This window comes from Abramis brama (assembly GCF_963993115.1).
Source record: "Abramis brama genome assembly, chromosome: 12".
NCBI lineage: Eukaryota > Metazoa > Chordata > Actinopteri > Cypriniformes > Leuciscidae > Abramis > Abramis brama.
The window spans coordinates 31,826,348-31,842,364 of NC_139974.1; the positions used below are offsets into that span (position 1 = coordinate 31,826,348).

General features: G+C 37.6%; 3 protein-coding genes across 3 annotated transcripts; all 3 read right to left on the minus strand.

Moving 5' to 3' along the window:
* Window positions 1-1,131: 1,131 nt before the first annotated feature.
* LOC311094276 (tissue alpha-L-fucosidase-like) lies at window positions 1,132-5,399 on the minus strand. Its single transcript, XM_084132111.1, has 8 exons — window positions 4,885-5,399; window positions 4,671-4,805; window positions 3,224-3,361; window positions 2,940-3,045; window positions 2,649-2,849; window positions 2,289-2,479; window positions 1,713-1,815; window positions 1,132-1,614 (listed from the first exon to the last, which is right to left on the minus strand). The coding sequence occupies exons 1-8, from the start codon at window positions 5,235-5,237 to the stop codon at window positions 1,483-1,485; spliced, it is 1,359 nt and encodes a 452-aa protein (XP_083988237.1). The 5' UTR covers window positions 5,238-5,399; the 3' UTR covers window positions 1,132-1,482.
* Window positions 5,400-5,802: 403 nt separating this feature from the next.
* LOC311093570 (tissue alpha-L-fucosidase-like) lies at window positions 5,803-10,841 on the minus strand. The gene is made up of 8 exons (XM_084131069.1): window positions 10,260-10,841; window positions 8,409-8,543; window positions 8,110-8,247; window positions 7,814-7,919; window positions 7,523-7,723; window positions 7,163-7,353; window positions 6,652-6,754; window positions 5,803-6,554 (listed from the first exon to the last, which is right to left on the minus strand). The coding sequence occupies exons 1-8, from the start codon at window positions 10,616-10,618 to the stop codon at window positions 6,423-6,425; spliced, it is 1,365 nt and encodes a 454-aa protein (XP_083987195.1). The 5' UTR covers window positions 10,619-10,841; the 3' UTR covers window positions 5,803-6,422.
* Window positions 10,842-11,129: 288 nt separating this feature from the next.
* On the minus strand, window positions 11,130-15,008 carry zbtb8b (zinc finger and BTB domain containing 8B). Its single transcript, XM_084131068.1, has 4 exons — window positions 14,900-15,008; window positions 12,785-13,836; window positions 12,547-12,704; window positions 11,130-11,993 (listed from the first exon to the last, which is right to left on the minus strand). Exons 2-4 carry the CDS (start codon window positions 13,806-13,808, stop codon window positions 11,688-11,690), a joined length of 1,488 nt encoding a protein of 495 aa, XP_083987194.1. The 5' UTR covers window positions 13,809-13,836; window positions 14,900-15,008; the 3' UTR covers window positions 11,130-11,687.
* Window positions 15,009-16,017: the final 1,009 nt, after the last annotated feature.

Below are 16,017 nucleotides of genomic sequence, written 5' to 3' on the forward strand. Positions count from 1 at the left end.
TTTTTTTTATCACATTGGACTAAAACTTACTTTCCCGCTTTTTACACTTGCGGTGTTCAAGGTCAAAAATGACCGGCCAACAAAAAATAGCTAATAAATATCTTTGTCAAGTTTTCTTTCAATTAGGACAGGTTTTGTATTTATTTTTTAAACTGACTGATTGTAGGTCTTATTGATCTGAGCTTATATTGGTCAAAAATGAGTCTGACCCACCATTGAAAATGAATAATAATAATAATAATGTTACATTTATATAGTGCTTATCTTAGCACTCAAAGCACTTACCTACTCTTTTTTTGGAAGGACATCCTGGGCTTTTTAATGACCGCAGAGAGTCAGGATCTCGGTTTAACGTCTCATCCGAAGGATGGTGCTTGTTACAGTATAGTGTCCCCATCACTATACTGGGGTGTTAGGACCCACACAGGCCAAAGGGTGAGCACCCCCTGCTGGCCTCACTAACACCTCTTCCAGCAGCAACCTAGATTACCCAGGTCTCCCATCCAGGAACTAACCAGGCTCAACCATGCTTAAATTCAGTGGGCAACCAGTCTTAGGCTATAAGGTGATATGCCTGCTGACAGTGAATTAGTGTTCAGGGAGTATGTTCATGTTTACATATGTATCACATAAGTGCTTGCAAAGATCAAGGCCTCAGAACTGTGCATGCGTTGTTACATCCACACTTGCGCTACCGCGCACACACACACATTCATGTGCACAAACAAACAATTTTGAGTATTACAGGCTTTCCTTTACACAGAGATGAACTTTATCCTCAGATCAATGAGGCTAAGATCAATAAGATCTATAATCAATCAGTCCCAAAAAGAAATACAAAACCTGTCCTAATTGAAAGAAAACATATAAAATGTACAATGTATAAAATTGAAATGGTATATATGACTATTTTTTGTAAGTTAAGTTTGCTTTGTAAAATAACACAAACATCAACTGAAATGGCGTTTCAATTTTATCCACATGTAGGTACAGTATGTAACATGCAATGATAAACCATTAAATGCAATGATGAAAAAACTTTGAAACTGACATTTGGTTCTGATGCGTCTTTCACTTGGTCATTTTAATTGAGCAATCTTTACAATAAATAAAATAAACTTGATTTATAAAAAACTTTCTTAAAACAAATTTATTACAAAAACCAGGCATGTGGACAAAAAAAGGAGGAAATATCCGACTGTATATTTACATAAATGAATCTAAGTCTGTGAGATTTGATAATTCGCAACAACAGTTTCATATTGTATACTTGCCATTGCCGATTTGTACTCTCATTTAGTGCTGGCTGTAATAAATGTATTTAAAAAACGCTGCATTTTGCAGTGTTTAATGATTAAGACTATTTTGCGGTTCACACGATTCATACTTGTCAAGTAGGAAAATACAGAAATCTGTATAATATATATATAAAATCACATCCCTGACAATTTCATTAAAATCTCCACAGTTGTTTTAAAGGCTTCAGGCCACCCCGTCCAGCTTGAGTGTCCAGGCTTCAGCGGGTGAGAAAGGCAGATCAGGCAGGAGAATTATCAGTCCTGTTGATTTCAGAGGAGCCCATTTCAAAGGCTCAGGATTCCCCAACAAAGTCACCTGAACAGAGATGCAACAGATAATTCATTGATGTCTTGCCAACGAAACAAAAAAAAACAATTTTATTTCTAAATTCTAATGAATTCATAAATATTTACCACTGTGCTGTCGGAGGTTTTGGGCATAGAAAGCTGAAAGGTGTTTTGCATGGGATTGGAGGTGAAGATCGCATACACAGTGCTAGTGTTTTTTGAAGTATACCTGGAATTGAAGGAAAATATAAAACATTATATTAAAGCTGTGAAAGCTTTATTAATTGCAACTATATCACAGGCTAACTATAATTCAACTAAAACTCCAGAAACGTGCAGAAAAGAAAGCAAAATTAGAGTTGAGGAATCCAGGCTACTTATAAAAAGACCAAGAATGATCGGTCACATGTCAACATTTCAGGGTAAAAGTTTGTGTTCACTCTAGATTTCAACTATTTCACTTCAACCTACCCCTATCAACTTGGCTCATGAATATTAATTTAATTAGGTGAGGCACTTATAATTGGCAATAATTTTATGCAGTGGCCTACGAATCTTAAATTATAATTTTCTCACATGCTTCCTGTTATACTGATAAAGGTCTCTAGGTGACACTGCTTTCACAGCTGGAGCTTCTGAAAGTTTTTCAAAGGAACTGTGAGGAATATAAAGATAAGAGGAAGTTTAAAAACATCAACTCACCAGGTAAGAACAGTGGCATTCTCAGCCTGAGCTCTCCAAGGTTTAGTTCCATAGATTGCTTCACCGTTGATCTTCAGCCAAGCTCCAATTCCTCTGAGACGCTCCTCAAAGACAGGTGCGATCACGCCGTCTGCTGTGGGTCCCACATTCAACAGGTAATTCCCCCCTAAGGCCACGGTGTAGACCAGGTCCTGCGGTCACAACATATGAAAGGTTAAAAACTTACTTGACTCATTAGACACCACATGAACTTTCATACAATTTTCTGTCCATGTTTCATTCATATACATTATTTTTAATGCAGGAATCTAGTAATATCATCTGAGGGAAGCACTCTTGCTCAATAGCAACACATCGCACCTTTATGATGGATGGCAGATCCATCAGTTCGGTTAGTTTCATATTTCGGCGATACCCCCATGATTTTGTGTCCACTGACTGACATTTCTCCCACTTGTGATTGGGCAGCTGTCCAGGAGTGAACTTGTCAGCACAGTTGAAATAACCTCCATGTTTACAGTCACAGCCTTTCCCCCATCTGTCATTGGTCACCACCACATCCTGTAAGGAGCACAATAATGCAGTCATTATGATCAGAATTACAATTTGAGACATTTCTAAAATAAGAATGGGATGAAGTGATGATCTCACTTTGACCGGACTGTCGTTGTAGAGCCAGGTGAGGAATTCTGTAGAGTTCCAATAAGTGTCAGGTGCTTCCCAGTCCCCATCTGACCAAATCAAGTCTGGCTTGTACCTGAGATGTTAAAAACATCACCAATGAATGGATTCAAAAATGTAAAACCATAGACAATATGTAGGCTGTAAAGGTTTATCTTTACACAGACAAATACAACATAACAATCAGGCTTATGTCATAAACAATTGTTCTTTCCTCTCCAGCCTGTATCATCACATGACTGATGCAAATGTACCTGTTGACAAGATTGATGAGTTCTGGCATAACTTTTTTTGCAACAAAATCCTGAGTCTTGAAACCAGCTTCCTTGTCACTCAGATAGAGGGGATTGAACCATTCATACAGAGAGCTGTAGAGTCCATAATGCAGAGATCTAATACAACAAATTGAACATTTTTGGTTAAAATTTAGAAAAGAAAATGTTCTCAAAAAAAACATACTGAGATATCCACCTCATTTTTAACATAAGAGCAGTCACAACCATTTTTAATTTGAATGTGTCAGCTGAAGTTGTACAAGCAGTCAACTTGATGTTGTAAACTCGTTTTTGATATCATATTATTTTAATGTATTATCGTAGTCATAAACACATTGTTTTACCGCTTACTTCACTTTGTTATTATTCTAGTAATTCATCTAGAGTGCAACTGCTGGGTTCCGGAAATAAACATCCCATTCATTTTCTCCATAGAGGAATAGATTTTTATTGATAACTTGTAACCTTTAAAGACAGACCTACTGCAAGCTACTACAAGGCGATGCTATATGCCTTTGTTGAAGCCACCTGCCTCCATTATTTCAATTTTTTTTTTTTAAATAATCACATTTAACAGATTATTGGTGAAAAACTACATTACCCAAGATTCTGCAAGAGCGTCACAGTTCCATGAAGCACTGCGAATTATATTATATTAAATTTCCTTATGCACTCAAACTATGTATCTGTCTATTTTTTAAGATAGACTAGTTCAGGGATGGGCAACTTCAGTCCTGGAGGGCTACTGTCCTACAGAGTTTAGCTCCAACCCTGAAAAAAATCACCTGCCTGTAATTTTCTAGTAATCCTGAGGACCTTGATTAGCTTGTTCAGGTGTGTTTGATTAGGGTTGAAGCTAAACTCTGTAAGACAGTGGCCCTCCAGGACCGAAGTTGCCCATCCCTGGACTAGTTTAACAAAGGTAAAATTTTTGTTACAGACATTTTCAGCTATTCAGGTGATCTATGGTGAATTAATATTTTGGGGCGAAATGCATTTAAAAAAAGAATATTTAATGTATTTGTCAATAAATATGTAATTCCAAACAAAGTAAAAGAAACTCAGTTTAAAATAATAAATCGACATTTATGACTTTATTATATGTTCAAGGAAGGGTTTCCTTAGCTATGTTGTTTCTGTAAAGAGGAGTCAAAAACAATTTCACTTATTTTTCTGTTGTATTCATACTCAGTTAAATGTGATTTTTATGATTCTTTAATTTCTACAAAGAACAACAGTAAAAGAAGACATCTCTGTTGCTGAAAAATATAATGTTCTAAGATGAGGTCTATCTACTAGAGTATGCATATAGATATATGTTTTGTAATGGTTCCCCCTGATGAAAATATTTGCAGAACACAGCTTATTTCCGCGTTGGAAAGACATGTAGCATTTGTTACAAGTCTCTAAAAGAACACATAGCTACCTCTTTCTTATTGCATTGCCCAAATCTCCAACAAGATCCCTGTGAGGTCCATTATCAATAGAATTCCAATTCCAGGAATTTGGGGACCCCCAATTTGTGAAGCCTTCGTGGTGTTTCGATGTGAGGACCACATATCTGAGGATGAAAAACTAAATTATAAATACGTAAACCACAAACATGAAGCATGCTGCTAACGCATATAGTAAGTACCTACTTTGCTCCTGAAGCTTCGAAGATATCAGCCCACTCGTCAGGATCAAAAAACTGCGCGTGGAAATCAGGTGCGAATTCCGTGTAGCTGAATCCAGGGGGGTAGTTTTTAATCATGAACAGGATATATTCAGGCTCATGTGCGCCTTTCCAGTTCCACCAGAACCACTCGCTGCCGAACGCGGGCACTGAAAACACCCCCCAATGAACAAAGATCCCGAACTTCACCTCATCGTACCATTCAGGCAGAGGTCTGGAGTCCAGACTGGCCCAGTCTGGTGTATATCGAGCACCGATTGATGAGGCGCATGATAGAAGACAAAGAACCAGCGATATCTGACTCAGACTCACTTGCATGATTGATCACTTACAGACACACACTAATGTATGAATGTCAGTATGCACACATTTCCGCATTAGAGATTTCTGCCGACTTAACTTACGATTCAGCATAATGCAGACCCAAACAACCAGCTTGTATTTTCTTCCTGGTTAACCATTATGCCATCATGTGACTACAACACATGACTTCCCTTCTAACGACTCGTAACAAAGGATGGGGAACCAAATGAGTTTAACGTTTGTTCGGGAACGGGAATCGGTATATTCTGGTGAAAGAAAAAGCTTTCGCTTCCCGTTTGAACTGATCCCTGGCACTCTGTTCCTTTTGTAAAAGGGTAATGCCAGTTTTACCACCTTTAATATTATAAAACAAAATATTTAATTGCCTTTTAAAAGACAAAATGAAAAAAATAAGAAATATGACTTGAACAACTTCTTGATAAATAGCAAAACTAATGTTTATAGGCTAGTCTACAAATAATGTAGGTCTACAATAGCCTAAATAAATATAGGCTAACTGTTCCACCTTTTCTTGCAACCTAAAAAAGTTAAGCTCAGCATGTAGGTTCATGACGAGACATACTCATAACAGTTAATTTATTAATTTAATACACAAGACCATTGACATGGTCCCTAAAAAGTGTACTTTAAAATATACAAACATTTATTCAAACATAATCCATAATAAGCCACTGCAAATGTATACAAAACCCTAAACATAACATTACACAACTTCCCCAGCTGTCTAATATTTCCAATAAAAATTAACCTTTTAATTCCAACAAATAATTAATTTCCAAATAATCATTTCTATTGCACAAATAATTTAAAGGAAAAGTGATTAAACTGGTAGTTAGTTACCAGTAGAACATTAGGCACACCCTGCCTCACCCTCTTTGTCTATTACAAAGATTCTTCCCTTCACTAGAAGTCTGTTTATTTAGGGCAAATAATAAAATGACACTAGCATCAGTTGAAATTGTGTTTCCATTTTAGCCCTGGGTTCCAAGGTATCTAATATGCAATGCTATAAGATTGTTAAATTAAAAATGACATTTGGTTTTGGCGTGTCATTCAGTTGGTCATTTTTTATTAAGCAATCATATCAATTAGTCTATGATAAAAAAATAAAAAAAACGAATTTATACAAAACTTCCTTAAACAAATGTCATTAAAATCTTTTTTAAAAGTTTAAAGGCTTCAGGCCACCCCGTCCAGCTTGAGTGTCCAGGCTTCAGCGGGTGAGAAAGGCAGATCAGGCAGGAGAATTATCAGTCCTGTTGATTTCAGAGGAGCCCATTTCAAAGGCTCAGGATTCCCCAACAAAGTCACCTGAACAGAGATGCAACAGATAATTCATTGATGTCTTACAAAAAAAATAATAATAATAATTTTGTTCCTAAACTCTAATGAATTCATAAATATTTACCACTGTGCTGTCGGAGGTTTTGGGCATAGAAAGCTGAAAGGTGTTTTGCATGGGATTGGAGGTGAAGATCGCATACACAGTGCTAGTGTTTTTTGAAGTATACCTGGAATTGAAGGAAAATTAGAAAAATAATGAGTGGACTAATTAAGTCCAAACCAACATTCCAGAAACAGTGAGAGAAGGAAAAGACTATAGTTGACTCAATCAAAAAAATCCAGGCTATTTATATAGACCAAGAAGAATTCAAATCTTTTATGACAATCATATGATCGGTTTACTGACATGTCAACACAAACATTTGCCCTGAAAATATTTGACATCTACAGCCTTCCATCTGGAGCGTTGGAATGATGAAAACTGAGGAGCAAGGGCCACACAATATAAACCATATCTGCTTAGCTCATGAATATTAATTAAGTGAGAATAAGTTCACAGCTGGAGCTTCTGAAAGTTTTTCAAGGGAACTGTGAGGAATATAAAGATAAGAGGAAGTTTAAAAACATCAACTCACCAGGTAAGAACAGTGGCATTCTCAGCCTGAGCTCTCCAAGGTTTAGTTCCATAGATTGCTTCACCGTTGATCTTCAGCCAAGCTCCAATTCCTCTGAGACGCTCCTCAAAGACAGGTGCGATCACGCCGTCTGCTGTGGGTCCCACATTCAACAGGTAATTCCCCCCTAAGGCCACGGTGTAGACCAGGTCCTGCGGTCACAACATATGAAAGGTTAAAAACTTACTTGACTCATTAGACACCACATGAACTTTCATACAATTTTCTGTCCATGTTTCATTCATATACATTATTTTTAATGCAGGAATCTAGTAATATCATCTGAGGGACGCACTCTTGCTCAATAGCAACACATCGCACCTTTATGATGGATGGCAGATCCATCAGTTCGGTTAGTTTCATATTTCGGCGATACCCCCATGATATTGTGTCCACTGACTGACATTTCTCCCACTTGTGATTGGGCAGCTGTCCAGGAGTGAACTTGTCAGCACAGTTGAAATAACCTCCATGTTTACAGTAACAGCCTTTCCCCCATCTGTCATTGGTCACCACCACATCCTGTAAGGAGCACAATAATGCAGTCATTATGATCAGAATTACAATTTGAGACAGTTCTAAAATAAGAATGGGATGAAGCGATGATCTCACTTTGACCGGACTGTCGTTGTAGAGCCAGGCGAGGAATTCTGTAGAGTTCCAATAAGTGTCAGGTGCTTCCCAGTCCCCATCTGACCAAATCAAGTCTGGCTTGTACCTGAGATGTAAAAAAAAAAAAAAAAAAAATCACCAATGAACGGATTCATAAATGTAAAATCATATACAATATGTAGGCTGTAAAAGTTTATCTTTACACAGACAAATACAACATAACAATCAGGCTTATGTCATAAACAATTGTTCTTCCCTCTCCAGCCTGTATCATCACATGACTGATGCAAATGTACCTGTTGACAAGATTGATGAGTTCTGGCATAGCTTTTTTTGCAACAAAATCCTGAGTCTTGAAACCAGCTTCCTTGTCACTCAGATAGAGGGGATTGAACCATTCATACAGAGAGCTGTAGAGTCCATAATGCAGAGATCTAATAAAAATGGAAAAGTTACTTTATTAAATTAGGGATAATACACTTGCACAGTTATTGCCAAGGAAAAAAGAAACGGTTCATTGAAAATGTATGGATAAATAAATATGTATATATAAAAAGATATGCTGTAGCATTTGTTGCAATTATCTACACAATACCTCTTTCTTATTGCATTGCCCAAATCTCCAACAAGATCCCTGTGAGGTCCATTATCAACAGAATTCCAATTCCAGGAATATGGGGACCCCCAATTTGTGAAGCCTTCGTGGTGTTTTGATGTGAGCACCACATATCTGAAAATAATGAAAAACAAAATAGCAAAGCACTACTTACTATAAGGTATAAGTATGACACTGTCACACCCATCATACATATTAGGTACACTAATGTTTAATTGTGATCATTAAGTATTGTCATTGTCAATTATGTTTTTTTTGTAGTGTCGAGTTGAGTTTCAGTTGTCCTTATCTTAACCCTAGCCCTTGAGTTATTCTAACCATAGCCCTTAGCCCTAATAAGGTGAATAATAACCTTGGCACTTTGTCATTGCTATCAACTCCGACTCACTCAGGGCTCGACATTAAGCCTTTTCATGTGCTTGTCCTTTGGACAAGTAAATCTGTCATTCACTTGTCCGAGTAAAAAAGTTGCTTGTCCGGAATTTTTTTGGTGTGTGTGTGTGCTGTAAATATAATTTATTCTGAAGAAATATCCTCATCTGTGTTCAATCAGCTCTGATATATTTAAATCTGCATATTGTCATATCAGATATGGTGCCACCCCCACCCCCCAAATCTTATTAAATGTATGCTTTATCATTAGTTTTAAATTGTATCAATAGATTAAATTGGAATAGCCTAATAAGATAATATAGGGCTGTTGTTACCCTAGGTAGGGCTGATCAAATTAAATAATTTACACTGGAAATTTACAACTGCATTATATAATTTTATGAATATGAGATGTTTTAAATATTTTTGAATATACAAATAAGAAACGTTGGAAAGAATGATACTTGTAAACATGAAAGTAAACCGCCAGTAGGAGGCGGCAGGCGACCGTCTTAATGAGCGAGTCATTGAGTCATTCATTCAAACGATTCGTTCAAACAACTGATTCATTCAAGAATGAGACATGTTTATGAATGGGACATTGAATCTTTGACTCAGCCAATTCGTTCAAAACGCTGAATCATTCAGTAATGAAAACACGGTTAAGTGTTGCTGTGAGATGCGATACGGTTCTGCTGTGATCTTTATTTGGAACTATTTTCGCGGCTGAAACAGAACAAAAACAGTCAATATTGTGTCTAAAATGTAATTTGACTTAATTTGAACTGTTGTATGAAAGCAATGTCACATTTTAAGTCGTGATGGTATTCAGGAAAACACTCGCCGTGCACTCGTCGTGTGAGGTTGCTAAACTGTATCATATGTTAAAAATATTAAAACACATTTTGAATTGTGGCACTGGCAGTATGTTGTTAACTGAGTTTAAATTTGTTTGGACTTCTCCTCGAGAGGCTGCGCGAGCCTCAACAGTGCAACCTTGTTACCGTCAGTAGCCTAATACTTATCCACTATCGATCTCAACTTGCAATAATGATACAATCAGAATAATTCTCTCATTTTAGTGATTCCCTAGTTATTTTTTTTGTTATTGACTTTTAATCAGGCTACTTGTCCGGTCGGGCAAGGAAAATTCTCTTTTACTTAACTGTCCCTTCAAAAAATCCACTTGTCCCAGACAAGCGGACAAGCGTTAATGTCGAGCCCGTCAGGTCCTGTTGTTAGCACCATATATATTTTTAAATTATGCTAGATGAAGTTAAAATATGGAGACACAAATATTAAGCAAAAAAATGGAAACTCATATTGAGGTGGTGATGAAAAATTTACTACCAGGTCAAATTGCGTTTGTTACCTTTTACTACCTTTCAAGGGCCTTAATTTTGGTAGATTCTTTTTACTACCGCGCGGACACCCTGATATCGTAAGTAAGTTACATACTTTGCTCCTGAAGCTTCGAAGATATCAGCCCACTCGTCAGGATCAAAAAACTGCGCGTGGAAATCAGGTGCGAAGTCCGTGTAGCTGAATCCAGGGGGGTAGTTTTTAATCATGAACTGGACATAATTAGATTCGTGAGCGCCTTGCCAGTTCCACCAGAACCATTCGCTGCCGAACGCGGGTACTGAAAACACCCCCCAATGAACAAAGATCCCGAACTTCACCTCATCGTACCATTCAGGCAGAGGTCTGGAGTCCAGACTGGCCCAGTCTGGTGTATATCGAGCACCGATTGATGAGGCGCATGATAGAAGACAAAGAACCAGCGATATCTGACTCAGACTCACACTCACCTGCATGATTGATCACAGACGTGAGCGCGCGCGTTTACTGAGATCAGTAAAAGTGAATTTCTGCACTAGAAAGATTTCCCTTAACACTTCATATTGGTTATGTGTGTCCCTTAACCAAAAACCCGAACAACCAGTTTCTATTTCCTGGTTTATCATATGACATTACACATGAGATAAAAGCCATGAGACAAAACCCATGACTTGCCTGCAAAATGGGCAGTTTGGGCACACGCAAAATACATACACGCCTCATTGGCCGCTGGATCGTACGTCAACAGCGCCGCCATATTGGTCCGGCCAACTTGCCATAACTCTCATAAGTGGATTGAAGAAAAGATCCCTGACTATTCTATATCTATGGGGATGGGGAGCACAATTAACAGCTGTTCCCGATTCTTATGTTTTTATAAGATTTTGTATATTTTTGATTCACTAAAATAAACAGGCTAATAAGAGTCATCTGCTCAGGAATCAGACTACACTAGTAAAAAGAAAAGGGTTCCCAACTTCCCATCAGTACTGATCAATACACTGTAAATGTTTTTTTTTTTTTTATAAAGAAGATATTTTAATTGCTTTCACAAAAACAAAATGTAATAAAAAAACAACCATTTTGACTTTCATAACTTCTTGGCAAATAACAAAAGTAATTATCTAATAAAACAAGTGAATTGACAAGACCACTGAAACAGTCCCTGAAAAGTGTTTAAAGCAGATCACTTTAAAGCATAAAATATTTATTCACACAACTGCCACAACACATTCAAATCTGTTGTGCCCTCATTGTCATACAGCAAAATATGTTCATAATCCACAATTAGCTACTGTAGATTTGTACTAAACCCAAACATAATGTTTCAAAGCCTTCCCAGCTGTGTAATGTTTTGAATACAAATTCATCTTTTAATTTCACCAAATAATTAACCGTCTTTTCTAATCCACAAAAATATATTAAAGAAAGCGACTAAACCGGTAGTTTGTTACCAGTAGAATGTTGGTCACACCCTGCCTCAGCCTATTACTGTGTGTACTTCACAAAGTCCTTTTTTTTTTTTTTTTTGGTAAACAAGTGCAACTATGGCAATGAACCTACCATGCCATTCTCCCCAAGCTGCTTTGCAACATTCTGCTTATCATCCTGTCTAGCACTCGCCTCCGCTTCATCCCCTTCCACTATAAACATGGGCCAATCAGAGTCTCTAGCACCCCTCTCCATAGCTTCAGACTGAATGCCGAGGTTCATGGAGGAGGGATCCTCATTAGTTGTAGTAACAAAGGTGCAGCCATCGCAAAGTCCAAAACGCTTCATTCCCTGGGACACAATGCCTGAGAACACTCGACGACAGCCTTTGCAAACAATGGGCCATGTGGAGCGATGGACCTTCAAAACAAAAAATATAGATTTAAATATACTGATACATAAATCGATAAAATAATTGATCACAATCCACCTCAATTTGAACTGGCTTGAATTTGCATGTGTTTTTAATGTAGTGCATTTGTATAAACGCATTTTATCATTCAGCTCTAATCTGCTAAATGCAACTATAGGCATGAAGATATAAAGAAATGATGAACATGATTGAAGCTGCTTTGAAACAATGTGTATTGTGAAAAATTAACTTAATTTCAATTTCTATTAAAAGCATGAAGCATGACATTTTCTGAGTGATTCAAACCTGTTGAATGCTAGTGTATGTATAAAATGTCACCCTGTAATTTAGTAAATAAACGAGAGTTCAGTAATAGGATTACTGTGTGCATTTAATATTGACACCTGCTCATGTTCTTACTCTGGCCAGTCTTTAGAACAAAATGAAACAGATTTATAGCAAATTCGACAAATGGGTTAACTGTGTGCAATACTTTTAAGCAATCTTTGGCAGCTCTATAGCTACACATTCAAATATTCCTCAGGACTTATGAAGACTTACAGAAATTGCATGAGTGCGAAGATGTTCTTGTCGTGTGAAGCGTTTGCCGCACACCTCACAAGGATACGGCCTTTCTCCTGTGTGGCAGCGAATGTGCCTTTTCAAAATGCCCTTCTGTTTGGCTGTGTATGGGCAGAACGGACATTTGTGTAGTCTCCCTGTGTAAACACACATATAAATTACGACACAAATCAAAAATGATTGTGTTACTGTAGCAGTTTTATCCAGCATCCCTCACCTGGATCATCCCCATACCAGTCATTCTGAATCTCCATCCCACAGGGGACCGCAGGACCAAGTACATCATCACCACGGCCGAACCCAACGTACCCCAAACTCTGGGAATAGTGTTCATCCCGGTTAGGGTTCATCCCCCCTCTGTACAGCACGTCTGGAAACTGCTTCATAGGACAGTTAGCAAATGATACGGAGGAGCGCTCAGTGCTTGGAGCCGGGCTAGTGTTACCTGTTCTCTCTCCATCGTGATTTGGGCCTTGATAAAGAGTCGTTTCTTTGGATTCCCGTGAAGATTCGCCCTCTTCATCAGGGTCATACTCTATTTTGGGGTGCACCAACCCCAGAAGCAGACCTGGGGTGGATGAGTTGACTAAATCCGGGCCTGGACTGACCTTCAGTGGAGCATTCATGGGATGATGGTTGAGAAATGCTCCTTGAGAGTTTTCGCTTTCTGAGTCTTTACTACTGGTGGCTGCCGGTGTGCAGATAGCAGCCGTTGGGGCATCATCAGGGCTGAGGGCTTCGGTGACCTGACAGGTCCTTTGGTCGGCTTCGGAAGTGGATGCCACAGGGACACTGGTGACTGAAACTGGGGTTGCACTATGATCCAAACCCTCCCGGTCCTTGTGTCTCTCCCTCTCCCTGTTACAGATCTCCAGGGATGATTTAATGTAGCCCTTACAAAAGTTCACCACATCAGTCATCTGCAGGTAGCTCGCAGCTGACATTATTTCAATGACATTTTCGCTGCGCAGGTCCAGGTGACCCGAATACAAAAAGTCCAGGATGAAGGAGAACGCCTCGGCTGTGACGATGTCCAGAGAGGCCGTGCTGTGTCGCTGGCCATTGTCTTTCAGGTAATGCACCAGCAAAGCCCGAAAATAACCACTGCTGGCGAAGAGAATATTACGATGTGCTTTGAAAACACGTCCCTCTACTATGATGCTGCAGTCACAGAAGAAGTCCCTCTTACGCTGTTCGTTCAGCTCAGTCAAGAGCCTGGACAGATAGGAAGGAACCTCCATATTCACCGTAGGACAGCCATTCGTTTCTCTGGCAGGGTGGAAGTTAAAAAATAAATCAATGAATCAATGATCATGAGAAAGATATCCTATGAAATAATTGCATATTCTCAAACTCTTATAAGCTTCACTAACAGATAAAATAGGATGACGAGACGTCCCCGTTTTTTGACACACATCTAAACTAGTTGAGTGGAAGTAAATCATGATATTAATAATAATAAAAAAAATAAAATAATAATCATTAACTAAAGTCTACTAACACTTGCAACAATTAAATTTGCAAAAAGCACATAATTAGTGCTTTGAGCCTAAAATATAAAATGATAAGCCCAATTAAAGACCTATTTCCAAAAAGCACAAAGCACAAAATAACATCTTATAAGGTAAAAAGGTATATTCACAGTTAAATTAATACATAATCATATTTATTTTTGTTACGCATTTAAGTAATTTTCTTAATATTTCTTAATGCTTTGTGTGTGTGTGTGTATACTGCTTGCTATATGTAATGGTTACTATAATAATTTTTATAGTGTGATTTTTGTACAACCAGTTACGTTAGGTTAGGCTAGGTTAAGCTGCAAACATCATAATAATTGTATATGGATTTTTTTTATTATTATTATAAAATAAATAAATAACAAACAAAAAAAACCAGATTGTCCCCGTTTTAAATTCATAGATAATTTTTAGTAAGATTTCACTGATATTTTGACCACTGAACAACGAAACTAATCAACTAGAATGAAATGCATATTGACTATCATAACATGGTCACACTGTTAAATCAATGCACAATTCACCATAAGGTGAGATATTTAAGGTAGGATATTTAAACAGACAATCGAATCACTGTCACAATAATATCAAAAATTGACCAAATCGAGCTCGTGCTACACATAAATGGTTATAATTCACGAATAACAAAATGCTATTTTACCATATGTTGTGTTTTACAGCAATGGAGTAATAACCGAAATATGGGAAGCAATCCGTGCGTGCACACGGAACAACAAGTATGTAAAAAAGAAATTATATCTTTGATGCTAAAAACTGAATTTTAGACAATAGTGATTTTTTTTAATACTTACATTCAAGTGTATGTTTTGTTTTTGTTCATGATGGTCTTTTAAAAATGTCTCCCTGACGAGCTGCTTCCTGATTTCTACGTTATACTTCCTGTCGCTGCCATAGTAGCGGGCGGAGTAAGGCAGAGTAACCCCGAAAACGCCCCCTATCCCCTATATAGTGCAGTGCACTACTTTGGGTGTCAGCCACTTATTTACACTCTAAAAGCACTCTGATTTAGACTGTACAACCGAAGAGAGGACTGACGAACTGAAAGAGAGATAGTTTGTAGCTCCGTTATGGAGTCATTCCCATATGCCATGCTGATTATAGTATTTCTTTATTTATTTTTATTTTTTGTCGTCATGACTCATTACTTCATTCAAATATATTGAAATAGAGAGTCCGTTAATTTATCATTAATTTAAATTAAATTAAATAGATAAATTAATTTTTGGGCATTAGGCCTAACTCTTAAGCTTAAAGGAGAAGTTCACTTTTAAAATGAAAATTCTGTCATCATATACTCACCCTCATGTTGTTTCACACCTGTATGAATTTCTTTCTTCTGCTGAACAGAAAGGAAGATATTTAGAAGAATATCAGTAACCAGACAGTTTTTGGGTCCCATTGACTTCCATAGTATATTTTTTTCCTACTATGGAAGTCAATGGGACCCAAAAACTGTCTGGTTACTGACATTCTTCTAAATATCTTCCTTTCTGTTCAGCAGAAGAAAGAAATTCATACAGCTTTGAAACAACAGGAGGGTGAGTATATGATGACAGAATTTTCATTTTAAAAGTGAACTTCTCCTTTAAGGTTACTTTCTTCATCATTTCACAGGAAGAATTTATAATTTGGTGGATGAAACATGGGTAAAAATATTTAGTAATCACTTAGCTTAGCTATATTTTCCTGCCTTCTCTTTCACTCTCAGACCTGACGCGTGTCAATTTACTGGGCTAAAAATTTCTGGTTGGAGTTGTTTGTGATATCAGTCAGTCAATCATCATTCAAGTGATTACCTTCGTCGCCTAACCTGACCGCAATGGAAAATATGGAAAATAGTCAATGGGTGCAGTCAACATTCTTTAATATATCTTCTTTTGTGATCAACTGAAGATATAAACTCAAACAG